Here is a 13,113-nt window from a genome sequence, read left to right as displayed (position 1 = left end):
AGCTTCAGGGAGATGGGAATGAGCGGGATGAGGTTCATGAGCATGAGGCGCATCATGGACATGTGCTAATTTTACATTTTGACTTCAATAAATGACATAAATTTCTAAATTCTTGTGTCTTGACATTTAATTTCATTACTAACTCAGAGAAGTAACATTTTAGTATCACAGCCATTAAGAAGTAATCCATTACATTACAGCATCACATCCTCAGAAACAAATTCATAAGAATACTTTTGCTTTACCAACATATAACACCACATACACAATGGTTTATTATGCATTTGGGTACTGCATAAAAATAGAAAATAAAGTACATCAAGTAAATAAGAATATCTTTTGGTTTTAATGAAATACATTTTGTGTGGCAGAAATAAGAGCGATGCAAAAATCAGATGTATACAGGTAACATAAATGGAGCTAGGATTAGGTTAGCACACACTACACACAGCAGATCTCAGTAATGGTCTTTCGCATCAGAGCTGGCTGAAAATCTGGACAACTTAATCAGAGATGTGCTTTCTGAACACTGGAGAAAGCAATACAAGTAAAAAAGGGATGCTCTTTTGGTATATCTCTAGATACTCCAGGGGTACATAACTATGTTCAAAAAGTATGAAAAAGTGATTTTGTCCACTAACAGTTCCAATATTGTCATGTCATCGCAGGAGGTAGAATTTATGTTATTGTGAAAAAAATCATCAAGACAAACACTGTGCAAGATGTCCCAAATAAGATTCTCAATTAGTTATCTACTTTCAAGGTTGTAGAGCATGGAATATTTTATTTTTGTGTTGACAGTTTGGATTTTTGAATTAGGCAAAGTCTTTAGAAGCTGAAGGTTGCTCATTTTTGTTTTACCAACATTGAACACCCCTTAGCATTTACATTGATCCTGTTGGTTATATGGTTCACTTTACATATGACGGCATTACTTCACCTTACTGCATAGGAAGTTGGCATTGGTGGCATCTCCTATATCACATTACCAGCTAGTTTATTTCCCCCTGACGACACGCTTCAGCCAAAACTCAGGACAGTGTCGTGGAGCTGTGGAGCTTCTTAGTAGCTGGCAGAAACTGATTGTCACCACAAAGTGTTGATTCAAAATGTCCTCTAGCACCAATCACAGGTATGGTCATAGCGTCAGTTGCTACTGATAAATGAAAAACAGCAGTTTCAAGTGGGGGATGCTGTGGGGTAAACAGTTTTTCATGATGGGCGGTGAGGGGGTGCAACACATTCAGTTTTAGAATTCATATTTAATGTTAATTATAGCTACACATACTTCACAGTGTGTCTCTATCCAGCCTTCCTCCCTCACCCCAAACGTCGCGACAGATGGCCGTCCCTCTCTGAGCCTGGTTCTGCTGGAGTTTTCCTCCTGTTTAAATGGTGTTTTTCCTTTCCACTTTGACCAAAGTGCTAGCTCACAGAGGGTTACATGATTGTTGAGGTTTTCTCGGTTTTCTTTGTATTATTGTATGGTCTTATGTTACAGCATAGAGCACCTTGAGGCAACTGTTGCTGTGATTTGGCGCTATATAAATAGAAATGCACTGAATTAAAAATGTACTTTTACAATGTAATGGCCTTTCTTGTTGCCATCTCACTTGCTGACAAGTACTTTAAAACATTCATTTGTAACCACTGCCAGTAGGAATTGGGCAGGTACCCTGTCAAACTAAACTGTTAAACGAATCAAAACTTGAGTTTCTGAAATAACCCCCAATGTGAAAAATACTATTGACATATTTACATGGCAACTTTAAAATTGGAAATCATTCTTTTTTTTATGTATTTCTTCTTATACAGAACTATAGACAGCACAATCTTATGGGTTTACTATATCCATGTGTGATTTTAGACTTCAAACAAATGCACTGGCTGCTCTCATTTACTATATAATGTACTGCATTTACTCCATGCTACGTCCACACGTACACAGGTATTTTTGAAAACAGACAGAAATTTTCTATTTTCGTTTTTTTTATATATATATTATTCCGTCCACACGTGCAGTTTTGAAAAATATCTCCGTCCACATGTAAACGCGAAAAACGCAGTCAAACGTTGTCAAGAACATGCCAAATCCTAGCTGTGTCGGAAATGTTGGCCAAGCAGAAGTCTAGAAGCCTGGGAGGGAAAGAGTAAACAGGGTTTTATGCAAACCTGCAGTACTTCTGGAAAGTTTTTGTGTTTTTCGGGAAAGGTAGCTAATTTTATGTTACTTTTCAAGTGCCTTCATTTCAACCAAAACAGTATTTTGGCTGGTGTAGACTCACAATTTAGGAATGAACAAAATGCATACAGCATGCATAAATTTTAATTTTAAAAAAATGAAATTTATTCCAAACCAACATCAGAGTCAGGATGTAGGTTGTGAGAGCGTCTGTGTTGAATGGAGAATGCCTCTGATGCCTCTGTCTTTCTAAATGGTGGGACAGTAACTGCATGTGTGTATATGTAAGCGTGTATAAACTGCAGATAGACAGATTAACAGCAACAGTATTTTGTCTACATCTGCCATTGTAGAAATGTATCTCACGTCAAAAACAGCACACACCTTTGACGTTGTGTGAGTAAATCTCTGTTTTCCTCATCCACACGTAAACGCAAAAACTGAGTTTTCGAAAATCTCCACCCTGGCAGGAGTTTTTAAAAAATCTCCATTTTCAGTGATCGAAAATGCAGTTTATGTGTAGACGAAAGACGCAAACGCACAGAAAAATCTGCGTTTTCAAAAGTACCCGTGTACGTGTGGACGTAGCCTCAGTCTCAACTACAGTGCAGTGAAAAAGTTGCACCCTCCTGATTTCTACTTTTTTTCTTTTTTTTTTACATATTTGTCATATTGAAATGTTTCAGATGATGAAACTAATTTTAATATTAAACAAAGATAATCCAAGTAAATGTAAAAGCTGTAAGAAGGTCCTGAGTGGCTTTGTAACTCTTTCCACACTGACAGGTGTGACTGACTTTGTCTGATTCTTTAGATTGTGGCATGTGTTCCTTTGTGAGATCTATTAGCCTACTTCAGTTTGAGACACAGGTTCTATTTAAGTGATTTCTTAACTCAAAAGATGTGGCTGTAATCAGACCCGCGGGTGCATTTTTAGTGATATTATATGTATTTATTTGTTTTTGAGCTAAATTAACTTTGTTTCGGATGCTGTAAACAGTTTCCAAACTTACTCAATATCTTTTCCAACTTTGAGTTGGGGTTTAAAAATAGTATTTTTTATCTTATCTTAATGAATCAAATTGTTTTATGCAGGTATCAGGTATCAATAGCAACTTTTTTAAAGAACTAAACTTGTACAATACTCCTCTCACGATGAATTAGTCCCCTCATCTAGTGTTGCTTGAATGACAGAATGATGTCATGTAACACTAACAAATTCACTATTATTAGATACATAATGACAAGTGAGCCGAGTCTGGCCCTTTGGCAAATATACGTGATTGACTTTTAATTTTCTGTTAACACAGAAACTTAACACAAATCCGTTGAAGATTCCGATGAAAATCTAAATATTTAATTCCAATACAGAGGACCTTATAATGTATTGATGCTACTTTGAAATAAAATGTAATTGATTTGTTATATTTACACCTGCCTTATTCAAACCATAAACTCCTAAGAGGCAGTTTGATTTGAAGTTTTGCTTTATAGTTTTGATTTTGATTTCTCTCTGTGTTTTTTAATAGCTATAAGTAGTAGAGACACAATTTGTAACAATCTATTAACCACCATATATTATGAAACACTAAAAGGGTAAAGCGTAGACTGAAATAAATAGCTTTTTCTTTCTCAAATCCATAGAAAAACATGTTCTCAGCTTAAACGTTAAAGAAATCCTTTAGGTTAAGGCAGATAAAGGGCTTTCGTTAATGACATCAATGTTTAGTACTGAAAATGTATCCTTTCGTGAGACTATCATGGTCTCACGAAAGGATACTCATTTCTATAAATTAGCCACTTACAAATGACAGGGCCATAGAGTGTGGTTTGAAAGGCTAAAAAAGGGACTATTGTCTGTTTCACTGTATTGTAACTCCAAAAAATGCTCATTGTATTGAGTTCCCTATGGAAAAATCCATTCTAAAGTCTTCTAGGGGATCCAGTCACATGGACATGTAACAAATGTCCTGCACTCTATAGGCCTCTATACCATGTTGATGAGTCAGGGCTTTACACAATGGGAGCCAGAGATTCTTTGGGTTCAGCCAGGTATAAAAGTAACAGTTAAAACAGGACCATCATCAGTGTACCACTCACACAGTTTCACGAAGTAGTAACACACTGTGAAGCAACTAACTGGGACCATGGGCAGGGTATGCATATCCACCTCATTAACTGCTGTCATCATTGGCTGAATTTTGTATTATTTTGAGCGTGGTTGTTGACGTGTGTCTGCTGAATCTAACTCCAAACCAATGTATCCCTTTTTTTTTTTCAGATCATCTTCTACGAGGACAGGAACTTCCAGGGTCGCTCCTATGAGTGCATGAGCGACTGCTCTGACATGTCCAACTACCTGAGCAGGTGTCACTCCTGCAGGGTGGAGAGCGGCTGCTTCATGGTCTACGACCGCCCCAACTTCATGGGAAACCAGTATTTCATGAGGAGGGGCGAGTACGCTGACTACATGAGCATGATGGGCATGAGGGACTGTATCAGGTCTTGCCGTATGATCCCCATGGTAGGAAAGTGTGCTGTGGATATCATTTTCCTCCAGATACTTAATATGTATTCAAATTCTTTGTTGTGAACTGTTTCCCCTACAGTACAGAGGCCAGTTCAGGATGAGGATCTATGAGAGGGAGAACTTCGGAGGTCAGATGTACGAGCTGATGGACGACTGTGACAACATCATGGACCGCTACCGCATGTCCGACTGCATGTCCTGCAACGTGATGGATGGCCACTGGCTGATGTACGAGCAGCCCCACTACAGAGGCAGGATGATGTACCTGAGGCCCGGAGAGTACAGGAGCTTCAGGGACATGGGAATGGGAGGCATGAGGTTCATGAGCATGAGGCGCATCATGGACATGTAAAAAAAATATATATATAGAATGAACAAATAAATAAAACTTTTGACTAAATGTTTGTGTGTTACATTGATTATTATTAATTTTACCATTCTTGTATCATGTCACTAAAGCCAGCCGATGATTTTAGTTCAGAATAACTACATCTTTGGCATCAGCACTGACACAACTGGATGGACAACCAGGTATAACAGATGGGCTCAACTTAATTAGGTGTTGCATAAAAGAAATCGCAACCACATTTCTGAAAAACTTGGCGTCCTGTGCAAAATGCAGATCTTTTATTCATTATTTATATGCTTCCTCTTGGTTATATATTCCGAAAATATAATATAAATTTTCACTGTTATGCCGATGACACCCAGCTCTACCTTTCTTCTAAACCCAATTCATCCCTCCCACCTCCCTCCCTCTCAGACTGTCTTATTGAGATTAAATCCTGGTTCTCCTCCAATTTCCTCAAACTTAACAGTAATAAAACTGAAGTTTTACTTGTTGGTACACCATCTATCTTAACCAAATCTCACAGCTTTTCCATTAATGTTGAAAATTCTCCCACCCTTCCCTCCCCTCAGGTTAAGAGTTTGGGTGTCATACTTGATAATACTCTTTCATTCCAGTCTCACATTAATTACATAACACGGTCTGCTTATTTCCATTTACGTAATATTCACCGACTCCGTTCCTTCCTTACTCCCCATGCTGCTGCCATCCTTGTGCATAGTCTTATTACATCCCGTATTGATTACTGCAATTCCCTCCTATTTGGTCTCCCTAAAAGGTCCCTTCATAAACTCCAACTTCTTCAAAATTCTGCAGCTCGGGTCATAACTTGCACTCCGTTAAGAGCTCATATTACCCCAGTTCTTCAGCAGCTTCACTGGTTGCCCATAGAAGCCAGGATAAATTTTAAGATCTTACTTCTTGCATACAAGTGTCTCCATAAATCTGCTCCTTCATATTTGTGTGACCTGCTCCATATCACCACTGTTTCCCGCCCTCTCAGATCATCATCTGCTATTCATCTTACTGTTCCGTCCTCACACGTTATCACTATGGGGAACAGAGCTTTCAGTCGCTCTGCTCCTCGGCTCTGGAACTCTCTTCCTCCAGCCATAAGAAATATTGACTCCCTCTCCGTATTTAAGTCACAGCTCAAAACACATCTGTTTAAACTGGTTTATTCGCTTTAGTGCTGATTTTATCTGTTGTCAAGTTCTGCTTTGCAATTTTAACTTATTTTATGTATTTTATGACTATTGTTCCTTTTATTAATTGTGTTTTTTGTAAGGTGACCTTGGGTTTCTGAAAGGCGCCCTCAAATAAAATGTATTATTATTATTATTATTATTATAAAAACAGAAAACAGTTATTTATATATAAGAGAAGGCCATAATATTCACAGTACTGTCGAATACAATAAATTGAGAAAATTAATAATTGTCAGAAAACCTTTGGCTCTTTTTAAATTCAATTCAAATACTAAAATACAAATAACTGGAGGAACATTTTTGCAACCAACAATGTTAATTGGCAACAGGTCGGTAACACGACCATGGGCATAAATGGAGCAACTTATAGAGACAGAGTTTCTCAAAAGTAAAAATGTCTGCTAAAACTGCATCTACACATTGTAGAATACGTTCGGAATGAATGTTAAAAGCAAAACTTTCAATATTTCATCATCTACGGTACATGGAGAATTCCAAAAACATGGATAAATCGATTTCTGCAAGGGACAAGACAGTAGCTGCAAAGGACCCCATTCATTCTTTATAACACTAATTTTCACTCCACCTGAACCATAAATTCTGCTGTACACATATGAAGCAGCTTCACTCTTGATAGGATTTCTACTATGTTAGACTTCTGCCTTACTGCTATTATTTCGGAAATGAGGGTTTCTACAGGCAAAAGCATGTAGGTGCCTCCTGTGTCACTCATAGTAGCCAACTTTCACAAGGAGAAAGTAGAATGTAAAACTCTTCAAACTGGCACCTAGTCACTGGTTCTGATATGTGGTTCAAAACCAAAACCAGGAGAGTGGAGTAGCAGGTTCAGGGGGCAGTGTTAGTGGAGGTTGAAGGGCAGCTGTAACTCAGATTTTCCATCATGTTTCTCCTATATTAGTAGCTGCCAAGACCTGGAGGACAGAGGAGGGAACAGAGAGCAGATAGAGCGCATGGGCCAGCAGCTGAGCTTGAGAGAGGGAACTGAAAAGCATCCCAGTGTCACTGTTGCTCAAAAAACACTGTGTAAATAAAATGTTCACTGACCTGCAGCGCTGCTTGTATGAGGTCTTTACTTCACGAGCGATGCTGAAACCCTGGGGGTGTTACGATGACGGACCAGCGACCAACGCAGACCATAGAGGCGCTGGCCAAATTGTGCAAAGTTAGAGCAGGCAGAGGTGCACCTGCAAGAGCTGGACCGGGCCAAGGCCCAGACCAAAGTCTTGGAGAATCTTCTCACTTGGTCTTGCTCTTCGCCAGCATCATCACCGCTCCTCCAAGCTTTCCTTGAGGTCTTTCAGTGAATGGTGGATGCGTGTCGTTGGCCCCCAGAAGAGTGTACCCTGCAGCTGTTCCCACTGCTGCCCAGGGATGCCCAGGCAGTGGTGTTTTTAACCCAGTCCAGTTTATTATCTCTGTGTGGACTGAGGTATTTATAGTCTTCCACAATGACCACATCAACCCCTTGGATAGAAACAGGGGTCACAGATTTCCTGGTCCTCCTGAAACCCACAATCAATGCTTTGGTCTTTGTCACATTGAGCTGCAGATGATTCTGCTCACACCAGGAGTCCACCACAGACTTTGATCAGTCTCCTCACCCTTAGTGATGCATCCAAACACCACAGCGTCATCAGAAAACTTGGCAGAAGAAGATGTCAGGTATCTGTGCAGTGGCTGAAGTCTGTAGTGTAGAGGGTGAACAGGAAAGAGGAGAGGACAGTCCCATGTGAAGCTCCTGTGTTGCTGATCACCTTGTAAGGCACACAATGTTGAAAGCACACATATTGAAGTCATTCTGCCAGGTAATCAACAATTAAGGACACAAGAGAATAATCCACCTACATCGCTGTCACTTATCACCCAGGACAGTCGGACTGATGGAGTTGAATGCACTGGACAAGTTCAGTGTCTAGTCCAGATGGGTTTGGATATGATTGAGAAGGTAGATTATGGCGTCCTCAGCTCTGAGGCTGCGGTAAGCAAATTGAAGGGGTTCCAGATGTGGTCTGACGTTGGAGTTGGTCAAGGATGAGTATTTCTAGGGTCCTAAGGACATGGGAAGTCTGTGCCACGGGTCTGCGATACTGGGGGCCACCAGGACATGGTGTTTTGATACAGGAACGAGGCCTGACATCTTCCACAGCATGGGGACCCTCTGAAGACGAAGACTCATCATGAGTCATGAGAAGTTTATGAAAGACTCCACAAAGGTAGGGGGCACATGCCTTGAGGACACAGGGACTCAACCTGAGTGGAGTCTTCTCATTAGTCTCAAATCTAAGCTGGTTGCTGGAGTGATTGGTGGGGGAGGGGTGTCAAGAATTTCACAGGAGGCTGTGGCGCAATGTGGAGAGAGACGGAGAGTTTGGTGTGGCTGGGTAAATTTACATGGGTAAATTCCCTGGGCAAATAATATGGCCTGATTCCAACAGCACACAGTTCAATGTCCGTCTCAACGTCTCCCTCCTCCTCTTAATAACAATACTACTACTACTACTACTACTACTAATAATAATAATAATAATAATAATAATAATAATAATAATAATAATAATAATAATACATTTTAATTAAAAGCTCCTTTCAAGACACCCAAGGACACTTAACAATAGAATACAACACATACAACAATGATAAAATGAAGAACAATAAAAGCAAAAAAGGACAAGATAAAATAAACAAACAACAGGTTTACAGTGAATATGCAGAACAGATGGGTTTTGAGTTTAGATTTAAACTGGGGGAGAGAACCAGTGTTTCTTATATCTGGGGGTAGAGAGTTCAGAGCTGAGGCTGAGACAGAAAGAAGACACAACAAGTTGGATAGAAGAAAAGGTCGAAGTGAGCAGGCAGAAGAGGTCGTGCTTAACAGGTTAGAAAGTTAAGGAGGAGCAAGGTTATGAAGGGCCTTGAAGGTGAGCAGAAGAAACTTGTATATTATCAGGGTGTTATGATGCGGCTGTGTGGAGGCAGGAAAGGACCCAATCGCAGACTACACAGAGATGAGAAAGTGAACTCAAAAGGCAGCTTTATTGCTGACACAAGGGGGAAACGGTACAAAACTAAACTGGGAAAATATAAACTAAACACACGGAGAGACACAGAAGGAAATACACAGCCATGGATGAGGGAGATGCTGACATAAATACACAGAAGAATAACGAGGAAATGAGAACACAGAGGGAACGCAGCTGATACGAATTAACAAGACACCACAGGGGAACTACACCGAATGCAGAAACATGAGACATCCACAATGAAACAGGAAACGGGAATGGAAGAGCGGCAGACCAGAGGGAGCAAGGGAACACAAGGGAGAGAGAGTGCATACGTGACAGGCTGGGGAAACATAGATAAACATGACGGAGTGAAACACAAGGAGGGGAAAACAGGGCACATGAACATACCTAAGTACAAAACACAAACACACCGAAGGAGACACAGGGGGCAAAGACACGAGGAGAAATCCAGTAAACAAAACTAAACAGCCTGCATACACTTTTGACTAACAAGGTGGACTCAAACCATAATACAAAATGACAAAACACAAGAAAACTCAAAACGCTGGGTCAAATGACCCAGGATTGTGACACAGAGAGCCGGTGACGTTCCTGGAGAACAGGGGTGATGTGAAGGTAGGAGGTGGTTCTGGTAATAATGCGGGCAGCAGAGTTTTGAACCAGTTGAAGCTTATGGAGGGATTTTTGGGGAAGACCATGCAAGAGAGAAGTACAATAGTCAATGTGGGAGGTAACGAGACTATAAACAAGAATGGATGCAAACTGGGTGGAAAGAGAAGAACATAATCTGTTAATGTTGCGCAGATGTAAATAGGCAGAAAGGGTGAGACTACTGATGTGAGATTTATAGGATAGTGAACTGTCTAGGATGACACCAAGGCTCTTGACCTGAGGTGAAGGGAAAACTGTGGAGTTATAAATAGTGAGTGAGAAATGATTCGTCTGACCTTCACCTCTGCATCCAAGGTGTGTTTTCCTCCAGATTTCAGCCGGTATGTCCGTGGGTCTGGCTCACAAGCCACCAGGATCTGAGCAATTAGCTGATCTCTGAAGTAAATACTGCGTGTGGTGTGTTGCTGCTGCACCACTGTCCCATTCCTGAAATAAAGTAACAGTTCAGTTGCAAAAAGAGCAATAAAAACTCTCACAATCCACATGTTTGAGAGAAAACTATATAAGCAAACTAACACTCTAAATAATAATAAAAGATGAGGAAAAACAAAAAAGTAAGAAAAGGTTAAAGTATGTAGAAAAAGCAGGAACAATTGAAACAGGCGGCTGATGCATTAGTTCACCTGATGCAAGATGTTAGCGGGGGTTGAGGCGCCTGGGAAGGGATCTCAAAATGTCATTGTAGGTGGCAGACAGTTGGTGTTTTAAGCCACCTCTCTGTTGAAAGATGGCTGTTCACAGTGAACATACTCTTTCACTCGCTTTCAAACCGTCTGTCTTCTCTGTCCAGAATGTGAACATTAGCAGCCCCTTATCCATTAGATGTGGATGTACAGCTGAGTCTTGTCATGTTGAGGTGGACCGTCCATTTATGGAGCTGTTGTTTTTGTCCAATAAAGAGATCTGAGCACTCGTCGCTGCACAGATGGTTGGATGTCTCCTGCCTCAGACAGGCAGTGGGGGTGAATGGTGAGGTGTGGTTGGTGGCTCAGCGCTGCAGGGGAGGGATGGAGAAGTGGGTTCAGAGGGCAGCGGGAGGGGAGTCTCTTCGTCACGCCTCATGGTATTTGTCTAGTCTTGTCTCCCCTGTTTAGTAGCCTGCTGGGACCTGGTGGAGAGGGGAGTTGAGCTGGGTCCAGAGATGCCCCCGATGAAAGGAGCGCTATGAAAATGAAAGAGAAAAGCAAATCTTGCTCTTCATCAGCTCCTGTGCATGCTGATTCTCGTCCTGCTACACTGGGAATTGGGAATCATTAACCGTGTGAAACACTGCTCAAGCCTTTTAATTCAGCTATGTTTTTTTCTTTTGTTTTATCAGAGATGGGCAGTAACGCGTTACTGTAATCTGATTACGTTTTTCAAGTAACGAGTAAAGTAAGGGATTACTATTGCAATAAAAGGTAATTAGATTACTGTTACTTTCACGCTGCATTACTGCGATTTTTTTGCGACAGTGTCTCATGACAATGATGTAAGCGAGTGCAATGTTCATGGCAACAGCTGTGTGCAGATCAAGAATGGATAATATAACGAGTGCGGGAAGTACTGACCTTACTTTGAGTTTGATTCCGTAAAAAGTGACAAAAACATTAACGTCCGCTGCTCACTGCATTGGAAGAAAACTTCTTTTTACAGCGAAAAAACACCTAAACTTCCGAGCAAGCACCAACAGTACGCTGCCACGGGAATGTGAAACTGCCGTATCCTTCCACTGACCGCTACGACACACCTGCACCAGGGCAAACCTCCACCTGCCCCACTCCTGCTGTACAGGTGAAAATAGAGCAACAGGACCGCTGAGTCTTTGATTTGACTTATTTTCTGCTGTGTTTCACTTGCATCTATTTGAAAGAGTGAGTGTAAACACAAAAAACTATTTTATTTTATACACTGGTATATGCAGAAAATAGGTTTAAATGTTAAACAAATTTCTTCCAGTCAGAGAGTGTTGCATATAATTTAATGTTTGCTTCATGCATAAAGTTAAAAGATTAAAACTAATAAAACTAGTTTCAAAAAGAGACTTTTTCATTTGATTACATTTATATGATGGATTATGCAGAAGAAATAGAATTGGGCTGAAAGATCTATCACTTTATTCAGGTTGTAAATCATGTTTTTAAAAAGTAACTAAGTAACTAATTATTTTTGAAAATAAGTAATCAGTAAAGTAACAGGATTACTTTTGGGGGGGAAGTAATCAGTAATTAGTTACTGATTACTTTTTTCAAGTAACTTGACCAAGACTGTGTTTTATTTATTTATTTTAAATGTGTAGGCTTGTATTTCTGAGCTCACAAACAACTGTTGTTTTCAGAGATACGTGGTCTTCACAGGAGGGTCACTACAAACGTACGGCTTATAGAACAAGCAGACAATTTTTGTCTGCTTGCCTTTTAGTCACCACACACCACTGCATTGCATACTATATGCAAAAAGTGAAGTTGACTTTACAGTACACAAATAAATTTATTTTGTGGTCTTCCTTGTGGTTCCTACACCCTGTTGTTGTCTTTTATGTCATGGTCTGGGGTATGTGGCTGGAGTTTTCCATCAGGCTCGTGAGCCTAACTGGGATCTGCCCCTGGGCAGGGCCACCTCCTCCTCCAGTTCCTCACACCTGGAGCTGATTGCAGGCAATCAAGCCAGATTAATTTAAGCCTCAAGCTGACGTTCATTCACCGCCTGTTTGTCATCAATCCATGTTTGTAGCTGGCTCTCATGTTTCAAGCCCTCTTTGTGATTTACCTTGTTAACCATACTTTCTTGTGGCACAGTTCCTGGATTCACCTTGTCTCAAACCTCTGGCTCAAGTTCTGCTCTCAGACTCAGGATTCCAAGCCACCATTTTGGAAATCACTCTGTGCTTCACCTGCCTGCCCTCCTGCCACCACACTCTATCAGGAACCTCCAGATCTCAGGTCAGCCTTTTCACAATGCTCAGCTCACCCCGGATTCACGTCACCCTCCTCATCACTCTTTTTCTCCTCCTGTAAGTAAGAATAGTTACATAATACACTTACCAATTTCAGACCTCCACTCAGCTATAGGGATGGGTATCGAAAACCGGTTCTTGTTGAGAACCGGTTCCCACTGTTTCAATTCCTTGGAATCGTTTGCCATTTTTG

The 13,113-nt window shown here is 40.7% G+C and overlaps 1 protein-coding gene across 4 annotated transcripts in view; it reads left to right on the top strand.

The window, feature by feature from the left end:
* The first annotated feature begins 4,237 nt into the window (after positions 1-4,237).
* LOC121815252 (gamma-crystallin M3-like) overlaps positions 4,238-13,113 on the top strand; it is a 25,315-nt gene continuing 16,439 nt past the window's right edge. For 2 of the 4 annotated variants that reach the window (XM_042225268.1, XM_042225266.1), the window contains exons 1-3: positions 4,238-4,338; positions 4,464-4,706; positions 4,792-4,967. In XM_042225268.1, coding sequence (XP_042081202.1) covers positions 4,330-4,338; positions 4,464-4,706; positions 4,792-4,967 — 428 coding nt within the window. In that variant the 5' untranslated portion in view covers positions 4,238-4,329. Of the gene's footprint in view, positions 4,339-4,463; positions 4,707-4,791; positions 5,113-13,113 lie in introns of those variants that run through there. The other 2 variants (XM_042225267.1, XM_042225269.1) reach the window with 2 other exon arrangements.

The sequence above is a fragment of the Haplochromis burtoni genome, unplaced genomic scaffold (genome assembly GCF_018398535.1).
Source record: "Haplochromis burtoni strain Fernald_Lab_line unplaced genomic scaffold, NCSU_Asbu1 Contig_165, whole genome shotgun sequence".
In the NCBI taxonomy this organism is placed as follows: domain Eukaryota; kingdom Metazoa; phylum Chordata; class Actinopteri; order Cichliformes; family Cichlidae; genus Haplochromis; species Haplochromis burtoni.
This window is presented reverse-complemented; position numbering and strand designations above follow the sequence as displayed.